Source organism: Mytilus trossulus, chromosome 14 (assembly GCF_036588685.1).
Source record: "Mytilus trossulus isolate FHL-02 chromosome 14, PNRI_Mtr1.1.1.hap1, whole genome shotgun sequence".
Classification (NCBI taxonomy): domain Eukaryota; kingdom Metazoa; phylum Mollusca; class Bivalvia; order Mytilida; family Mytilidae; genus Mytilus; species Mytilus trossulus.
In genome coordinates, this window is record NC_086386.1 from 55892928 (window position 1) to 55915150 (window position 22223).

Genomic DNA, 22223 nt, shown 5'->3' on the forward strand with positions numbered 1-22223 from the left:
GTTCACCATAGCTAATCACAATTTAAAGCTTCAACATGGTACCTGTCAAATGTTTCAGTGTTCATACCAATTCGAGAATGGAGCCAATTCTTTTTTTATTTCACAATGAGTTGTGCTAATCTTAATGCAACAACATATATACCAAAAATCACTGAGTTAGAAATGACGACTTAATCACAAATTTTAACAATTCTAACAATTTCATAAGCTTTTGTTCTCATGGGGCCAAGGCTATTTCAATTTTTTTTCAGTTATGAATTCTAGTAATGCTTACACTTATTTATCTGATTATTATCTCATAAACATTAATCGCCATCTCATTATTTTCCAATTTACAACAAATAAAAATTATCAATTTAAAACTTTTTTAATTGTCAATTTTTACAAGAAAGTAACTGCCAGACTGAGAAAAATAGCAATAACAGAAACAAATAAATGACAAAACAAATGCATATAGTGTTCAGAATTAACATTAATTATCTATATAAAAATATGTGAAGTTAAAAAACACCAAACACAAAAAGGTGATACTAGTACATTAGTATTGAAAATCCACTAAAAAGATCAATTTGACCATAGAATCTGCATAAAATTTTCGCGACCACTACACTGTATCAACATTGCCGCCATTGTAAACCCTAATTCGAAACCACAAACCACCCTTGGACATGGTTTGAATAGTTTCTGGAACCAGTTTGGGTTTGAGAATAACAAACGGCAAACCAGTTTAGGTTCGAAACTAGTTTCAAACTGGTTCTCATTAACAAATGGAAAGTTTAACAAACTAAAACTGGTTTTGCACTAACAAATACGCCTTAAGTTTTTTTTATCCTACATTGAACTTTTGATGTTGTCCCTAATACAGTTTGCATATACTGCATCATTGAAAGTTTGATCATTGCGTTCAGCACCTGCATTAGTCTTTAATGTACATTCAATTGTATTTATATACGCGATTTATTTCCTCATCTTTAAAGGAATGTTGGTTCCACCATGCTCTCAGTAAACTTTATTTGACGTATTTAACTTTTTAATGAATATTTTGCAGACGAAACGCGCGTTAGACGTACAAAGGTCCAATTCTTGTATCGATGATGAGTTCTTTTTATATGCATTAAATATCTCTCATAAACATGTATCAAGAACACTCCCTTAAATACAAGTCCCGAAACAATTCATGCGCTATTCTTTCGCCACTTATTTCAGATACAATCAAGTTATTTTAGTATCGTTTTAATCGACTTGTAGATCTGAATCAAAGTGTAGATTTTTATTGCAACCCCGTCCTATGGGTCCATAAAGATTTGTTTTTAAATTCCCAATTCACACATTACAGTTGAATGTTTTCCTTTCTCAAATAACGTTAACAAGTATTCCACACGTATTTTTTTTTTACATATTTCAATATATTTTTTTCTTTCAGTCTTTAGTGTTGAACAGTCTTACCCCAAGATTGAACTCTCATGGAATTAACTAACTGCAAGAAATGTCTTCTTGAGATAATAATTGTGCTTTTTGGTACCTGCTTCATACACGGTAATTTTTATGTGTTTTAATTGACCAAAATTGTTGGAAAATATTGATTGAAATGTATAAAATAAGTTTACTGAAATTATAAATGTAAAAAAAAAATTGAATGTAAATACATTTTAAATAAATAATAAATTGAAATCTGTGAAAGGTTTGTGAAAAATATATTTGATAAGCTTTAGGAAAAATTCATCGATGGCTTCCGAAAAAGCTGTCGAAATGTCTCTTTGTAATCTTGACTTTACTATTTGACTTTTGATATGGTCATTGAAGTTTAAAATTATTAAATAAATGATATGAATTTATTTTTTTGCAGTTTCAGGAGATTGTGCAGGTTTAGTATCGACTCTTACGGCAGATACTTACAGTTATAAGACCGTCACTACTGACGGTTATCCATCAAATTATGCAAAGTAAGTACTTACATATAAGCTTGCCAAATACTAACTATGCTACACATAACCCCCTCCCCTTTTTAAAATAAATATTGGTTGATTAAATAGGGAATTACTGCGACCTGAACTGTATTACACGTACAGTACCACAATATTATATAAAATTGAGAATGGAAAGGGGAATGTGTCAAAGAGACAACAACATATACATGTTCGCCAAATATTATTGATCCCTGCTTAAACATGCTTTTATGTTTACCCTAATCTGCACAAATCTTTGTTTTTGTTTGCCAATAAGTATAGTCGCTACTCTGTTTCAAATTCAAAAAGCTTTTCATAAGAAATTAATAACGATATTATATACACAAATTTAGGCCCCTTTCCTTGTCCTTTTTTTGTTTTGTTTTTTGCTAGATGTTATAACCTATTTTGTGGAAAAAGATTCTCTCTTGATTTTTCATTCATTTAAAAATTGGCGCTTATTACTTTCAAAAAGATATGAAGAAATATACAATAAGATTTCTTTCTCTGTTGTTCTTCTCCATGTAGTTTTTGGCCTTCCTCTAATTCTTTTCCCTTCAGGTGCCCATTGTAGAGCTACATAGCTGTTGTTGTCTCTTTCACGTCTTAATGTATGTCCTATCCATGTCCACGGTCTCCTTCTGATTTCGCAACTGATGTTTCTGGATTATCACTGAACTAGTATATACATTTGTTTAGGGGCCAACCGAAGGACGCCTCCGGGTGCGGGAATTTCTCGCTGCAATGAAGATCTGTTGGGGACCTTCTGCTGTTGTCTGCTCTATGGTCGGGTTGTTGTCTCTTTCACACATTCCCCATTTCCATTCTCAATTGTATGTACAAAATGTAATGAAATCATTAAAAGAAAGCAGGGCTTGGAGGGGAAAAAGTAATGGCACTTCTAACATAAAACCAGAGATTCCCGAATATCTGACACACAAAAAATCAAAGACAAGAGCCTCAGTCCTTATGTCTGTCTTTCTTTACCTAATGGTGTTAATTTCCGCTTTTGAATTACGTGTACCCACTTTTGAAAGTACTTTTCTTATTAAAAATTACAGTTTATTACAGTTTTCATACCACTTCAAATGTTTATATTTCAGTTCTCTCAAGTGTGAATGGAAGATCGATTCGGGATCAGCAGCGGACAAAGTTGCAATGACTTATCTCGCCTTCAATTTAGAAACAAACTACGATAAATTGACAGTTTATGATGGTAAGTTATATAGATATAAGGAGATGTGGTACTAGTACCAATGAGACAACCCTCTATACAAGTCACAATTTGTTAAAAGGAAACCATTACATTGTATAGGTGCAAATACGGTCTTCAACACGGAATTATATGTCTACATAGTTATATAACATGTATGTTTCAATATAATACGTTATTTTGATTGGCTAAGAGCAATCTTGCGACATTATGAAATTAACTTTTTTTTCAAAATGAAATGTAACATTCAAGATGACTCGAGCTTTCACAATAATGTGCACAAAAACAGTCATGTAAATAAAATAAAATCTTGATTTAAATCCTCTTTTCATAATCCTAGCAAAACAAGTGTAACTATAAGTATTAAGGTGGTATGGGTGTCTTTCGCCATCTTGGATTGTAAAAAACAGAGAATCTAAGGTCCATATTTTCTATCAAATTAGCAAAATTTGATGCAAAAATGCAAATATTTCATGTGTTTTTACATTTAAAAGATCCAATTTATAAGAATATAACTTATAAATATAAATATATGTACAAGTGTAGATTATTTTTGGTTGTTTTTAAATATTTTGAAATTGTCATTTAAAGGGGAGGTAACTCTAAAACAGTGCATTTTCTGTTGGATTGTTCATGGAATTTTCCTACTTTGTATTTTAGCCGGAAAAACGCACGGTAACCCTATCTTTTCTTTTGATATTATCAAAGCATTGTTTGAAAGCTATATTTTCCTAATTTATTTTACAATTTTATCATTTCGTTTAGTTTCTATTCACAAAATGGTGTTTTTTCCTGTATAATCCATACAAAATGTGTCATTTTGTCACGACCCGTAGCTTGAAAAAATGCACGGTGACCTATCATTTTTATAATATTTTTTAACATGTATCAATAGATACTACATTTTGGCAAAGTAAGACCAAATTCTATCATTTTTATTTTAGACTCCTATACCACCTTAAATGCTTCTTTTAGTAATTTTATAGGGTTGTAAAGGCGTTTACGGTGAGCACGATACGAGAATTTTTATGATTTTACATAATGGCCGACAAAGGAGTAGGTTCAGCAAGACCCCTTCTTAGCCTCAAAATATAACAGTTTTACAAAATCCTGAAAATGTAACCTTTTAGCTATTTATTGTAAAGAAGAATGCTTCTGCTACATAAATATGGGCTGTTTTTTACAATACAATACACATATATCGGGTACTAGCATCATTAAGTCATGCGAAATTACTGATATCTTCACAATTTTAGAATTTTAGTTAAATTTTAGACGGTTTCCGTCTCAAATGAAAGTGGCCGCATTTGTTTTCATTCATAATATTGAAATGTAAGCTGTATTTGATGATAATACATATCATAATTATATAAAGATTGAGGATGAACACGGATGCGGCCACTTTCATTTTTGACAAAAACCATCTGAAAAGTAACTTTTTTTGCATATATATGATAGATTTTCCATATTTAAGATTGAATCGGAGTGTTTTTAATGACCAAATCAGTTAAAATCTTTCACATAAACTAATTCAACTTATTGAAATAGACACTAAAGTATTTAAAAAGTGTCCAAATTCTTTTGTAAGATGAACCTTAAATTTGAGGCCAAACTCCGCCCTTACCGGACCTACTCCTTTATATACAAGTGTAACATGTTTAGTTTTCTAGCTTAATTTGACTTCTTTACAAGTGAATAGTTCTACATAATAAAAACCGTAATGTGAACTTTAATTGAACTTCTAAACTAGAGATGAGTTACGCATGAAGTAGACATGTTCAGCTAGTAAAAGGAACAGAATGTCAACATTGAAAGTGAAACAAGGGTAAACCAATTCCTTGAGTAATTAGATCTACAAATTAAAATATATCTTTATACGGGGAAAAACGATTATTAACACATTGTTTAAACCTGTAATGTAAAATCAAAAACACCTAGAAAAATCCACTTACACGAGTTCGCTATCTTTTTATATCTATGATTATGTTAACAACGGGTTATATAAACACAATACGGTCACGGTTAATCAGAAGTCGCCTAGACTGAAATACACACGAAATGCTTACATATTATTTCGAGTATATGCATCGTTAAGTGTTTTTTTTAAGACTTTTTTTATTCAGATATACGTTTAAGTATACTATAAGCCGAATATAAGAATTTGAGTCAAATCGGTGAACATGAATTTGACAGCTGATGTCTTGTGAAATCCATATTGTCAATAGCAATATCACTATTGTTGTTTAACGTATGTCTATTTATTATCATTATATGTTCCATGCCCTTTATTTGCCGACGATTCGTTTGATGAAGTACTGAGTCTCATTTTCGAATATATTTCAGGAGAGAGTGCGTCGTCAAATATGGGTACTGACATAGATACCGGAAGTTACGATGATAGATTTTACATATCGAGTGGACGATACCTGTTTTTGAGGTTTACGTCCGACTCTTCAATTATGTGGTCAGGATTTAAGATACAGTACATCGCTATATCAAGTAAGAAAAAGTGTTGTTAAGTTTTCCGTACATATATGTTTCTCTAATTTTTCGTCAATTAATGCCTTTTTGCACCAATTGTATAACAAAAGTTAATAAAAAAAAAGTTCGTTTGATATCATTTCTTCATTGGTTAAACTCCGATTATAATGACGTCGAATTTTCTTGCATTCTTCTAATTTCATATATGTGACGGCATAAACAAAAGCAGAAACCATGCATGATGACGTCACACAGAAAGAACACTTTTTTGGCAGATCATTTCAAAAGAAAGAATGAGCTAGCCTGCGTATTGTTTGAAAATCATTAGAGAAACAAATGCCACCACCAAATCTCATGTGATACGATATTTATCCACTTTATTTTAAATATTCAACTGTCTCCAGTGGATAAATATCGTGTCACACTTGATTTTAATTGATTTTCAATTTGCTTGATTTGAAGTTCTTTTTCATCTTGATAACTTGTCTGAGGTTTAAAAAGGGGTATATCAGAAAAAAGCAAACTAGGCGACCGATTCTACAGCAAGCGTGACAAAAACAAAACAAAAAAAGAGGGGTAAATAAAGAATTATAGAGAAAAATGGGGTGGTATGATATAAAAAAAATTAAGAAAAAATACGTTCTTGTTAAAAAAAAATACGTCCATTACACTGAACCTAAACACTGAACTAGTATACATATTTATTTAGGGGACAACAGAAGTACGTCTCCGGCTACTGGAGTTTCTCGCTGCATTGAAGACCCATTGGTGGCCTTTGGCTGTTGTCTGCTCTATGGTCGGGTTGTTGTCTCTTTGCCAAATTGCATATTCTATTCTCAATTTTAAAAACTATAATACAATTAAATCAAATTCAGCCGAACAAACAGCCAATTTAAAAATTGTTTACATTTCTAGCAAAACTGTTCCTAATTCTATTGGTCCATGTTGTGATGACGTCAAATTCAAATTGTGCAGCGCTCACTAAGAAAGTATATATGTAATCTTCTTTTTTCAGACAGCATTATAAAACCAAACTGCGGTGACACCATAACGCTAGATGAAACATCAAATATTGAAAAACAATATGCTTTGAATACCTTCAATCAGCCAATCACCACTTCGTTGTAAGTTGTTTGTTTTCCTTTAATTTCGGGGCCAGAATGTTTTATTAGTGTTTTTTTTTTTAATTTTTTTTTTAATTCTGTATGGAGGGAGTGGCTTTCAATCTATTATTCCAAAGCAAAGTCGTACATGTTGTATTGGAAATTATATGTAAGTCTTCTTTTTAAAGCTGCTCATTAGTTCCGTATCCATCTTGTGAGAGGAAGCCGCCATTTTGAATTCCTGAAACTGAACCAGATTTTCAAAAATACATTATCAGTATGCATTGAAATATAATATAAAAAATTTGATGTTCAAAGTCAAGTTTACACTGTTTAACTGGTCATACGTATGATAATGCTCTGATTTTTAAATTGAAATATCAGTATACTACATACTTTTTTTTATTTGAGAAAATAGACGGAAGCCATTGCTTCATGATGGTTCCTCCTTCAGTTACATTTAAACAAGTTCAGATGTAACATTTTAACTAAGTTTAAGGATACAGGAAAGTATTTATATTTCGCAATAATGAAAAATAGGATTTGCATTATTTGTATAAAAAAGTCAAGTTTTGTGTTTATGAAAATAATATTCGAATACAATGTACAGTGATTGTTTTTATCTTTTTAGTTACACAACCTGCGAATGGACAATAAGCTCAAATACAAATGCCCATTTCTCGATAAATATTGTATATGCAGACTTTGATGATTTCTCAACTTATTCTTGCGATCAGACAAACGAATACGGTTTATCAGTATGGGAAGGTATGAACGTATAAAGAGTAGTATTTCTTTTGGATTTTACTCACTTTTAACTATACACGGAGGCCAAAAGGATTAAGTAATCCAGCTACAGATTCAATAGCTTAGAAACACCTTTGTTGTAAGGTCGAGCACAGGTCGTGAAGCATTCCTTTAATTCTGTGTAGACTATAATTGCCTATTTTTCTGCCGAACGTCAGTGGTTCTCTTCGGGTACATGAACGACGTCTTTAGTTTTCAGCGCCAAAAATATATCAAGCAATCAAGCAGTCGAGTTTTTAAATCAAGTCGTATATTTTTATTGTCAATTTAACAATAATTGGTGGTACACTGAACCTTGTAAGATTAATGATAAAGCATTAAAGCAACCATTATTCATAAGTATCTATAATCATGTTTACTATCTTCGCGAATGATAATATTTTCATTATATAAAATGGCCGCCATTGCGGCGACCAGCTTACTGGATTAAATTGTCGAGAATCCTAATTTTCGTAAGCTAAAGTATTATGGTCATGTCTATAAAAGGTTAAATCACAAAAATACTGAAATCAGAGGGAAATCTAATCGGAAATTCCATAATCACATGGCAACATCTAATGATAAAACACATCATAAAACGAATGGACAAGAACTGTCATATTCCTGACTTGGTACAGGCATTTTCAAATGTAGAAAATGGTGAATAAAACCTGGGTTTAAAGCGCTAAACCTCTCACTTTGATGACAGTCTCATCGAATTCCGTTATATTTACAATGATGCGTGAACTAAACAGACATAATAAATAAAACAGTCAAAATATGGATACAGCAGTCATCGTCGTGTAACAAGTTTAAAAAGAACAATTTAACAGAACACAAAAACCTTTATCTACAAACACATTCATTGATTCCCGTGTCTAACGTCAGAAAATGTTATACGTCACATATATTTGTCGTTCAATGTATATACAAACAATTTTAAAATTTCACATGGGCAATGTTAGCATGCAGGGTTGAAACAATATTTTTTAGAATATCCAATTAAATCACGTGATCTTTTTTTTTCAGGATCGACAATAACTTACCAACTATGTGGATTTTTACCGGATTCTCTTGTTTCTGTTTATGCATCTGGTGCACTTACAAACAAAGTAAAATTTAAGGCTCCAATTATCAACAGTATTGACAGAGGATTCATATTGACACTGAAATACCTTGGAACAAGTAAGCCTTTTTAATGCCCAATTTATTGGCATTATGTTTTCTGGTCTGTTCATCCGTTCGTCTGTTCGTTCGTCCGAATGTTTGTTCGTCTGTCCGGCGTCAGGTTAAATTTTTTGGCCGAGGTAGTTTTTGATGAAGTTGGAGTCTAAATAACTTGATTGAAACTTAGTACGTATCATATGTTGTTTGTGATATGATTTTTCTAATTCTAATGCCAAATAAGAAATTGTACCTTATTTCCACAATCCACTGAAGATAGAAAATGATAATGCGGAGCGGGCATCCTTGTACTGGCGACGCATTCTTGTTTTGAAATATTTTCTTTTTCTGGCATTCAGACAATATTTCCTATAAATATGTAATTATTTGAAGCTCTTTAATTTTATATTATGCACTTTTGAATTCTGCATTAATGTGAGTTTGAAGTTAATGATTCAATTGCCTAAATTGTTGAGACTGTAAAGATCATGATTTGAAAAGGAAATCAACGAGAAAACATATATTATATTCAAAGCCTGTTAATTATCAAAGTATATCTGAAGGCCAATGTCGCTGTTAAACAAAGCATTACATTACCAGCTATTTTTTTTACCATACTGACTTTCGTACTGATTTTATGACACATTCACTTGCTTATTTTAATAACAGATTGACTTCCCCACTGATTTTACATAATGTTAAACTATTGACGTAATTTAAAAGTTACCCACTTATTTTTTTTAATATCCAATGATATTTCTCTGTTTTAGGTGCAATTACCAGTAGTGCTATACCCACATTGGTCGGCTCGTCTAGTTCGTGTGGTTCCGAGACAAATCCAACCCGTCTCACAGCTGACAATGTTACAATACAGTATGTCACTTCCCCAGGTTATCCAGGCCAGTACGCAAAGTAGGTTTACACAAACGAGAATAAAGGACTACAAGTGTAAAATTAAGGACTTAGTCTAGATCATTAAGAATGCATATATATAAGAATAAAATAAAAAAAAAGTCTCCTGATTTGGTGCATGTATATAAATAATGTAGAGGCATTAAACTAGTTTTTCAGCTCTCAAGTTTTAACCGTGACAGAACAAACTTAAAATCATTCAAAAAGGTAGGAACTAAGCACAAATCAATTGAAAAGTATGACAAAAAAATTAAAGAACCGAACAAAGATTACCTTTAGTTATTGAAAACTAATTAAAAAGCCCAATTTCAACAAAATGTTTTAGTAAACATATAAAAGTTTGAGAGATACTTTTGTTTTTCAGTAATCTTGAATGTTGGTGGATTATCACTGCTCCATTAGAAGGAGTACAGATATTTCCATACCAGATAAACACTGATGGTACAGATACATTAACAATATATGATGGTAAGAAGGATGTATTTTCTTTTTAGTTTACCTAACATTAACAAATATATCAGGTGCATTAAATGCCCTGAGCAAATATTAAAACAAAATCCGTGGGAAATACAAACGTATCCCCATTTGATGAAGAGTTCAAAAAAGAGAAAGTAGAGATTGATAGGGTATACACTAAGAAAAAAAGTTACAGCATTACACGGCAAGTCGTACAGGGGAACCCACAAGCTTTAAGGAAAGCGTGGTAGAGGTAGATATATCTGAAGACGAAATATTACAAACGTTACAACCAAGCATGGCTCGAGTGCTGATATTTACCGAGGGCTGATATTACATGCGAAATGTTATGATCTTTTTATCATATGCTTCAACAATGGAAAAAAATAACATAGTCATTTATCGATCCGTTTACGTGGTTCCCAAATAGAAACTCAAAAAAAACAATAACTATCTTTAAAAAAGATATCCGACGTATTTAAATTTGAGTATATGTTTAAAACTATCATTTCGATAACCTTCAGAAGCACAATTAAAAAATGCAGGACCTCTTTAATTAAATCTTCATCTGAATGTAACTACAAAAAATGCTTTACTAAGTCTGGTTATATTAAGGCAATAATATATAAGAATATTGTGATGACACCTAAAAGTTTTATTTGTCAAAAAATCTAGTGTAAATAAAAAGAAACAAATATACATTTACTACTTGTTTTAAACTTAAATCATGGTTACCAAAGCTAGAAACTATTGGTAGTATAAGTAGTATCTTTCTGTTTACATTCACCAAAACCCCGCGGAAATCTCACATGCTTAGGTGCATTTTAAAAGTCATGTACGTTCCGAGTACAACAAAGTTAACATTAAAGATTATATAACAGCTGTCATGGATGCAAATAACTATTGGAGAAACAATTATTTTAATAAAATATAAATCTTTGTAAGATCTAGTTCAAATATTTATAGTTTTTCACTTGCTTTCCATCACGATATAATTTTCAAGAGGTTTTTTCAAACACAACCAAATCACCCAGCATGACAGCATTTTGTCCAATCACAGAAAGGATTTTCGAGCATGCGTAGTCTGTTGCCATAGTGAAGCGTCTTTAGGTTCAAAGTGCACAAACCGAAACTATACCGACTATGTCGGAAAAAAGTTCACGGGACTCCAAATTTAGTATATTCGATATGAAATCTTTCTATCATATGCCTCAACAGAGAAGAAACATATTTTAATATGGACGAATCGACAAGAATATACATAATAAACACTGTTTGGAAAAGTCAACTTTTTAAAGTAACTTTCTAAATAATATTTGAAAGTTTAAAACATGCATTTAATTAATAATGTTTTTTGGTTTTTTTTGTTATTTGTTTTTTATTATTTTACACAATATACATTCTAGTATCCAAATAATTGTTTTTTACACAGCTTTGTAATTTTTGTCATAGAAAACATAGCATTGAAGTGTATATTCCGGAATTTGCCAAGTGTCACCGAAATGCCATGCGATAACGTTACCGAAAGGCATGTGATAACAATCGAAGAATGTGATAAACTTTTCATATCAGCCCGCTAAGCACCAAATTAAAAAAATGAAATTTACGTTAATTTAATGCTATTATCAAACAGTAAAAATCAAATGTTATTTAGTCTAAGTATATGATACAATGAGGTTATCACCCTACTTTTAATCGATGTTATATCATATTCAATGTATTGCGGTTGAGTATTGGCTTAATCGGCAAGAGGAAAAGGATCAACAAAAGTAAGGGATTAAAATGTATGTTATGTTAGAAAGCACGTCATTTGTGTTCATAGCTATTTGCTATTTTTCGTTTTATTAAAATTAGATCTCAATTGTTTACTAGCTGTAATAATACCTGATAAGAATTACTTCCCAAGTATTTAAATAAGACTCTGTTTTGTGTCGAATGACCACCTCCATATTGATTTTCAAACTGTCATTTAATGAAATTTATTTATTAATTTTTAATTTTTTTAATTTATAGGACCAAACTCAGGTTACGTTTCTCTAGCGTCGTATTCAGGGACCTATAGTTCATTGTCTTCATCTGTGCTGTCTACTGGAAGTAGCGTCACAATCAAATTCGAAACTGACGGGTCAACAACAGATACTGGATTTTCTATAGGTTATTTGGAAAATGCAACAGGTAAGATATGTTCTTTTATAGCTTGAAATATTCAGATTTTGCTTCCGCTGAAATCACAGCAAACTGACAATAAGTAAAGGTAATCTTCAATTGCTCTGGTGTTGAAAGATCTGTTTTGAGACAGTGATACGTCGCACAACAGTCTACAGAAAAAGCTTATAATATATGCAAGCAAATCTGAATGTCCACAGTCTGATAGCAGTTTTTTTAATCCTCAAATTAATATACCACACTACACCTTGTACAAATTGTAGCATAAGCGCAGTTCTATACCCTAAAACTATTTTGAGAGGTACTATTAGACGATTCTCCAATCGCATGTCATTTTCCAACAAAACTTAAAAAGAAACATTGAACATTGTTAAAGCTAAATTAATCAAAAAGTTATCTAATTCGTATATGAAATCAATTGTGGATGATTAGATGAACTATTAGTAATTACCAACCAACCGGGTCATATGAGTAGTAAATCTATTTTCACAGTATAGTGCATTGTACGAGGAAAATGGACTTAAAAGTTGAAAATTGATCTTAGAATAGCCTGTCAGAATTTTTTTTATCGAAATACGGAGAGAAAAAATATTCAAACGGGTAATTTTTTATTCGTGACTATTGCGATACAATATTTGCCGTCGTATGGTTTCACTTTTTATTCCCTATTCAATCAACATATCGAACTATAACCTTATTTGGATACGTGCCCATGCATTACTACAGGATAATCCAGTAAGATAAAGCAGTCACTTGAGGTCAGGTCCGGTTCATTGTTTCTGATAAATAAAGGCAACAGTAGTACACCGCTGTTCAAAACTCGTAAATCGATGGAAAAAATCTAAATCGGGGTAACAAACTAAAATTGGGGAAAACGCATTTAATAAAAGAGGGGAACAACGACACAACATTAAAATGTAACACACACAGAAACGGACTATGCATTAGACAAAATCCGATGAAAATAACAAATATAACATCAAAACAAAATACATGAATTTTGGATAGAAAAAAAATAATACTAAAACATTTTTTGTTTGACAATATTATTTTCATGTAAGTTAAGGATATTATTGAAGTCAACAGATAGAAATATGCCAGTGTGTAGGAATAAACCCATCTTCCTCGCCATGGAACATATGTAAAATATAAAAACAACACGTTATAAATGTCATGCTAACAAAGTTCTTTTCTGGGTTATCCTTCAGTAGAAACGTTCAACGCCGAATATTTGAATAACAAGAGTTATATATGAGTTTGCTCAAGAAAGTTTGCTTATTTTTTGTAAAAACAATTTATGTTGGTGTGTGTGTATATTTTGTTAATTTCTACCACATGTCTTCATTTATCAATATTCATAGGATAATTTCTATTCGTTCATTCAACAGTTATTCCAAATTGTGTACCAACTGGTTATGTTTATCTAAATGCTACAAGTAATGAACAGAGTTTACAGTCACATGTAGGTTATGGATCGTCTTCTTACTCGAAGTAAGTTGTACTAGTATTCAATATGTTATCTTTATATTATTTAATTATGGATTTAACGCGTGTTTCGATTGGTTGGAAGCGTTTTACTTATCAGCTCTTAGACATAGACACTAAGAAGATTTCCAATGACCGTTAAAGGAAAATCCAATTTTTAAAATATTGGTTTAAACAAATAACTGTTTTTTAAGCTCCGTATATAAAGAACTGTGTATCGATATTGATCGAAAACGTTCAAAATTTATAAATTGGTCAAAGTTAAACAGAGATGAACTAAACTACATTCAACTTGGAGATATATGGATTCAATTTCAGATTGATTTCCCTCTTATTAAAGTTAAGCAACTTAGGAAAATATATTTTGACTGCATTAAAATCAGAAACAATATCATAACATAAACATTCACAGTCTATTTACTTGTTAGTTTGGAAATTTTGTAATAAAGAATTTGAATTTGAATTTGACGTAGTTTTGTCATATGATCGTGACATCATCGATGTTTTTTCACGATTTACTCCGACTTGAAGTGTAATTTTTAATAAAATTCTGAGAAACAACTACGTGGTTTATTTATTCAGTGTACACCACAGTTTTGATGTTATTTCTTCATAAATAGAAAAAGTATTACAATCATTCCTTAAATGTTGTTTTGCAAAAACGATAATCTAGGGAGATTTTTTTTTTAACACCGGCTTATCAAATTGTGAAAAAAACGTAGACACAATTTGAAAGATCTAGGATCAAACTGACCTTTTCAAAATTAAAATTGATTTACTAGTGCTTATGACGAAATATTTGATATACACTTCGATATTGGGTTTCCAATAATACCAGATTGTTAGACGCGTCGACAAATTCAAATAACAGAAAAGTAAAAAAAAATATCAATAAGGCAATAAGAGAAATAATAAAAGTTAATTGGAAACGTTTAACAACACCATGGCCGAAAAGTAACTCAGAGTTAACAAACAAAGATTTTGACAAATTTATCGATAGACATAGGTAACCAAAACAGTCAGAAAGTAGGAGCAGTGGATCAAATGTAAAAATATTTCCAGAAACCAGGTCTTTTTGTCATTACATTTAACTACATCAATACTCGGAGCAAACACATTGTACTCGGAACAACAGATCTAGTATTTTAATTAGTTTAATTATGAGTCTGCGAACTATAATCGTATTCAATATTTTGTATGACCGCGCCATGTCTCAGACTAACTCGCTAGAGGAGAAAAGACGACACGTAGTAGTCTATAAAATCGTGAATGAATTAATAATGTCCACGTTAAGTTACGATATGTGTGTAGAAAACACCAGTGATCAGCTCTTTAATTGAAAGAAAATATCAACAGTTTGCAAAACACTACTTGGAGATTTATTATCAGTGATAATTTATTTGCCTTAAATTATCGGAAAATAAAGGCTTTTTCCCCTGGAGAAGAATCTCAATGTGAAAAAAAACGGCTTAAAATTATTCCCAAAAGGACTACTTTTTTTTCAAAACAGTGCAGTTTTAGAAGAAATTGTGCCTGAATTCAAACTGTAAAACACTCATTTAAACATTTTTCATGTCTAAAATGACGATATGTGCAGATTTGAGGGTCTATTTATGCATCATCACTGACAATAAGGTGTCTTATTTCATATGAGAGTTTACCTCTTGAAAGTGGATCTGCAAATTGAAGTTCCAGACAAATTCATGGTGTATTATAAATTTCCCAATTTGATAAAAATGACGCATATTTTCCCAATAAAAAAAGGTAGAGGTAGTTTTGAAAAAAAGCCAACAATATCACTGGTTATTACGACTCACCATATGCTGATGATAATCATATGATTCCTAAAAGGCATATGATCCCTTCTACACATTTAGCATCGTTGTGTTCAATAATCATATGGACTAACGAAAGAACAAATTCGATGAAACTATTTTTATGTGATGCAAATTTATTAAGCGTGGTATAAACATTAATATTTGATAATAAAAGAGTGTATCTAATCTATGCTTGTTGCATTGTTGTTTGCTTTTTTGTTGCATTTCAGTGGTCTGTTTTTTCGTTGTTTTCTTTTAATCGATTTATGATTTTTGAACAGCGATATATTATTGTTGATTTAAGGTGTTCGACCTTGGTTAAGGGAGATAACTCTTTAAATCAGTTATGTGTTTGAAAAAGTCAAGTTTCATCAACTTATTTTAAGCATTTACCTGAAACAGATTGAAAATAATCTATGTTACATAGAAGCTAAGAATATATTTATGAAAATGGTTGACACAAACGTACTGATGATTTTAAGAGTTATGTCCCTTAACCTAGGTCTACCTCCTTAATGTATCGAATGATAACTTTCTTTAGAATTATACTTAGTCAAACGACACATGTTTAAGTTATAACTAATTTATATCATTATAGTGACTTAGATTCCTATTGGCTGATTGATACAGGGTCAACTCCAAACACTATTAACATCAAGTTCACTTCATTTAATATAGAAAGCGCCACTTCATGCCAATATGATTATTTCAAAGTATATGCAGGTAAGTTATAAAAGATATTAGCTTAAAAATTATTGAAACGTTTTAGTCTTGTGACCATGATTCTTTATTTAAGCAAAATTATTGACCATTAAAACACACAGGGTTTTCTCAGTGCGTAAACTTCAGCTATATGACGTATAATTTATCTAACTGGAAATGACACCACGAACCAAGTTCATTTCAACCAACAATTTCTGTAGATGTTTTGAGGTGTAAATATTGACTTTAAAATTCATTTTTTTTATACATAATATACTTTGTAATCCTAAGAATCTGAGCGAAAATAAAGCAAGTGATAATCTCGTTTGTAACACAGTGCGCCAAGTACTGCTATTCGTGTAAAATATGTCTGGTAAAGGTCGTCATCTTTCATCTCGTATAAATTGTCAAAAACAGTTTTGAATGCTATCATAACCTTCTGCATGTTTTTGCTAGGTGCATGTGAGGATGAAGATAATAAAATACAATTATATTGTGGAGAAAGTACAGACCTGTATTTTAGCAGTACAAAAGGAAGATACATTTTAATTCATTTCCATACAGATTATTCTGTGACTCATACTGGATGGGAACTAAAATATTACACGTCAGGTAATACACTTTTATGTATGATAACATTATGATTGGTTATAAATGACATTCAGTTAACAAACTAATATGTAATCAAAACATGTGAGTTACCTTAACATGCATTTAATGATAATTAAAAAAAACATGAGTTGAAAATAAGCGTGTTGTTGTGTTTTTCTTTAGTCTACCTTGGCTAGAGGTAAAAGGGGGTGAGAACTCATAATCATGTTTATCCCCCTCCCCCATGTTTGCGCCTGTCCAAACTAGAAGCATCTGGCCTTTGTTAGTCGTGTATGGTTTTTTCAAATTTTATTTCATTTAGATTTTTTTAAGTTTAATATAACGTCCATTTTTACTAATCTAGAGCACATTTTTTTAGCGGCCAGCTTAGGCCACCCTCCTGGTGCTGGATTTCCTTGCTATTTTGAAGACCCATCGGTTGCCTTCGGTTGTTATCTACTCTTTGGTCGGGTTTTTGTCTCTTTTCCCCATTTCAATTCATAATTTTATCATCATATAAAGTTATATTCTTATATAAATTTAAATTCCTTAATCATGTTACTTTAAACCTCAATGCATGTTTTTTTACAAACAAAACTACCAAACCAATAATCCGTGTTTGTGTATTTTCAGATGTTCAGACGGAAGACGATTCATCAGAGAGCAGCAATAATTGGCGAATTGGTCTAGGTGTTGGTGTTTTTATTGTAATCATTATTTTCTTCTGTGTCTGTTGTCAGCAGAAATCGCGTTCTAGAAAAAGTAGGACTATTCCAACAACTACAAACTTTCAGCAGCATCCTCCTGAAAGGAAAACATTGCCAAGTCAGATTGTCATAAAAGCACGGCAACCAAAAATCAAGCCAGAATATATAATGGACACATGGAAGGGTCAACAAAAACGAAACCGTCTTCAAAAAGCCATTGGTAAACATCAGTTGAAGGAAGCAAATTATGTATCTAACGGATCCAAATCAGAACTAACATCAAAATCTGAATTCCCCAATGAAAATCCTTCCAAAAATCTTCCTCCATTAATTCACCATATAAAGCAAAGAAGTCCACCTCCAGATTACAGGGAATTCGAAGAAGAACAAAAGGAGGATTTTGTATCTTTACCAACAAACACTGATCAAAATCAGGCAGAAACATATAAAAGTGACCCGTCTCGTCTACAGTTTGATCCAAATAATATCCCACTTCCTTTTGAATATACCATGCCACCTCAACTGTTGTCATGATTAATTTGTTTCTATATTAGTGTTACTGTTCCAGTACGCAAAGGTGAAACTCAGATAAAAATGGTTTTCAAAACGTAAACAAAACTTTATCATGTTTATCATTTTTATCGTAGATACAAACATTTAATCAGAGGATACAATTTGATGACGTTATGAAAGAATAATCTTTGAACATTTTTAATGAGATAAATGGTGCACACAATATTATTTTTTTTTGCATTGACAATCGAAAAACCTTCACCTCGTCTTTGTAATTTACATATTATTTTAGAATTACACATTTTGATAATCTTATTCAATTAAATAGTCACACATTTGGGAAAAATTATTGGGTATTAAAATGTCTAACGAAGTCACCCTCCGTATGGAATTGGTTTCGTATTTCTACGTCTTTAGTGTTTCATGCTGTTTTACAAGTATTAGTCATTACCTTGTCAGTTTGTTTTTGACTTGTGCGTTTTAATATCCTTATGATATTCGCCTATTTTCTAAATTAATAAAATTCACAAGTCAGAATCTAAATATTTTGGTATCAGATTTTTCGACACATGAACATATATACAGTATATTTTGAGTATAAAAATTATTCAAGATGTCTATGCTAATTTTACACATTAATAAATTAAAACTGAGATAACACATAATAAATTAGTTCATTTGAAGTTTTGGGTTTGCCTTCATCGAGTATGCTCAAACTGTAATATTTGAAAGGTTTAAAAGTATGAATTCATGGCCGAAAGGGACCTTAAACTATAGAGTATTTAATAAAGCATTATACATTTGGTTAGTACCACAGGACTGTCCTCTCAGCTTGTATTATCCTTGAATTCTACGTCAATCACTAACTGTGCCTACCGATCAGTACTCGCAAATAAACAAAACCAGTTATACACGTGGTATTCGACGAACTTTAATTTTAAGATGACATGTCTCAATATTCAAGAAAGTTGTGTACTATCTTCAGTTAAAAGACTGGTTGCTTATTTGTTACATAACATTATAAAATGAAATGGCTTATATGTCACATATTTTCAAAACGAATTTCAATTCATCAAACCGTGGTCTTTAAATTCCTGTTAAATTTATATATATTATATACTGATATATATAAATTAATTCATCTGAGTTATCTTCTATTATGTCTGACGTATCTCCCCTTATGTAGCAATGTTTGATATAAATGAAAAAATAAAAAGATCTAGACCGATTGTTTTCTGCCATTTCAAAATCCGAATTGGAAGAAGACATCACAGCTATTGTATCTGTTATCAGAGAAACCTCTCATGCAGTTCATTTCACCACTGTATATGATGAACTTTTGATTGCAGTATCTCTTTGTAAAAATTTAATCTATGAAATGGTACTAGCAAAAAAATACCAAATATCATATGTCAACTAATTCACAAATAGGAAAATGCCATGCGTTGTTCTTTATTCTTTCACTTTGACATTCAGATATTTATGCAGCTCTTACTTCCAGTCTAATCAGTCTTATTCATGTCATATACCATATCTATAATCTAGTACAAAAAGCCTCTATACAGTTGACCTGCGCATAGATTAAACTATCAAAAAATATGAAGTGGGTACACTGCAAATGCGAAATTAACTAACTGGCAACAACTTAACGTTTTCAACGGTGAAAACAACACGTTATAAGTATCATGCTGCAAAACAAATATTAAATCATACCTTTAATAGCAGCAAGGAAACCCATGCATATCCAGTGCACGATGATTAATCAATGTTGTAGAAATTGCGATATCTACATTGTTCATACGATATTGTGTCAACATTGTTTACATTGTTTGAACCCTTATATATTGTTTACATCATGATTTATATCATGTTAAAAAGATGTTGTATTTACATTGTTTTCATCACCATATTAACTGTGTTAACAGTATTTTGTGTAACGTTAGAGCTATAACATCACATTTTTTCATGATTTGTTGTTTTAAAAAAACATAAAAACGCAAACTGTATACATGTAGTCGACTAATTTATTGAATAATATTGATGAATAAAAAAAGCTTTTTGGAATATTGTCAACATCACAATGTATACGATTTGAACGATGTAAATATAAAGTTATAGACTTGTTACACATTATTCACACGATGTTGACGATGTAAATGATGAAAACACGATATTGTCAACATCACGATGTAAACAGAAAGTTAAAGAGTTATATACAACATAAACACCATGTTGACACGATATTGTCAACATTGCGATGTACACGATGTGAACGATGTGATCACAAACTTTAAGGTAAAGACTTGGTTCCCAATAGTTTCCGAAGTTAACGATGTGTAAACGATATTGTCAACATCATAGTGTATTCAAATTTGAATGTTAACGATGTAAACAGAAAGATATGGACTCTATATTCAACACAAACACAATGTTGACACGATATTGTTAACATTACGATGTATACGGTGTGAACGATGTAAACCATAAGGTAAAGACTTGGTTCACAACATCTATTCAATATTGACGATATAAAACGATATGGTCAACATCACGATGTGTTCAATGTCAACGATGTAAACAGAAGTTATCGAGTCGATATACAACATAAACACGATGTTGTCACGACATTATTAAAATCACGAATATACGATGTGAACGATGTAAACACAAAGGTAGAGACCATATATAGATAGAATGCAATGCAAACACAACGACACTAGTAAGTTGACATTACGATGTTGACAATATCGACAAAACATCGTGCACTGGACATAACAAAAACTTTATTTGGATTGGCAAATAGACAAACGGGTGGATAGATGTGCGAATGGGCTTACGGACAAACGAACAAACAGGCAGACACCGCCAGATTGATTGAGTTACTAGACCTGCTTTCGCCCTTAGCATCTGGTTACAGTCCTGTTTCAATTCCAATTTCAACCTATATATAAATCATGCTCTCATAAAATAAATTATCAAAGGAATTATGTGTATAGTTGCCGTAAACAACATGAGGAAAGCGCGACTTTGTGCAATAAAAAATATATAAATATACAATTGTATTGACTGTAAGCCAATAAGAGAGGGACATTCAAACTCATAAATAAATAGTCTAATTCGATAGGTCACATTCGTGAAAATGCAACGGGATTGTAGTAAAGACATAATTAACATAACCAATATCATCTGTAAAACGGATATTCCAAAACGGGCAACAAACTTTTTATAGCTTCTTTGTGAGCAGTAACTCCCTATCAATGAATCATGATATAATATACAAGCCCGGGAATATCATTTCATTTAGGAGATATACACTCCGTATGCACGCGTTGGTGAAATTTTGCTACCTAGAAATAGAAAGTGCCCAATTTCGCAGCTGAAATCATCTCTTTTGTCGAAAAGTTTTGTTTTTTACCGACGCTAATTCTTGATTTGCAGTTGTGAGTCAATAATTGTTTATTATTTTCTCATTTTGTTTTAACAAAACCATATACCTGCATACAGAAACATTATTAACATTCAAGCATCCTAGAGAGTGTGCCTGTCTTTATTTCAATGAAGTTTGGGTACATTTAGAATTAACGTCACATGAATAAATAAAATGAAAACAATAAAAGAAAAAAGAAAACAATATGTATAGTCAAGTGTTGTGTTTTACATTTAGGTGTTACGGACTTTCTAAGTAAAATGGGGAATTTTAAATCATCGATGAATCAAAATATTCTAAAAGTTGGGCCAGCAAGAGGAAAAAGGACCATCCTGACATATTTCCTGATATTTATAATGCAGTTTCATTCAGAGAAAAAAAAATAGTATCTCCCATAGGATTTAAGGGTATTCCAATACTGAAGTCATATGTGGTGCGCATTGATAGGAATGTTTATCCAAGGTATCTTGCTTAATATTGTGTTAGCAGTAATAAATAACCAATGGGTCCAATCAATATCAAAGGTCAAAGTTACATATGCAGACAGAAGCATGTCTAAATATAAATCGATGAAAAGCAAACAAAAGTCCCTAATCAATACAGAGGGGAAATGATTGAGAAGCATTTAAAAATCCAAAACCTGAGATATAGAGAACTCACGTGGTTCGAGGTTTTCATTTTGCATCCGTCCTGTCAGGAGACAAATAAAATTCGGCGATGAGCTGCATTTAGTTAGGCATAAACTACGGCTTTT

At 31.6% G+C, this 22223-nt stretch overlaps 1 protein-coding gene across 1 annotated transcript; it reads left to right on the forward strand.

The window, feature by feature from the left end:
* The first annotated feature begins 3055 nt into the window (after window positions 1–3055).
* LOC134695939 (cubilin-like) lies at window positions 3056–19118 on the forward strand. The gene is made up of 12 exons (XM_063557431.1): window positions 3056–3162; window positions 5503–5658; window positions 6656–6764; window positions 7375–7511; window positions 8559–8714; window positions 9464–9605; window positions 9970–10073; window positions 12075–12236; window positions 13616–13718; window positions 16128–16252; window positions 16688–16843; window positions 17456–19118. The coding sequence occupies exons 1-12, from the start codon at window positions 3105–3107 to the stop codon at window positions 18061–18063; spliced, it is 2016 nt and encodes a 671-aa protein (XP_063413501.1). The 5' UTR covers window positions 3056–3104; the 3' UTR covers window positions 18064–19118.
* The last annotated feature ends 3105 nt before the right edge of the window (window positions 19119–22223 follow it).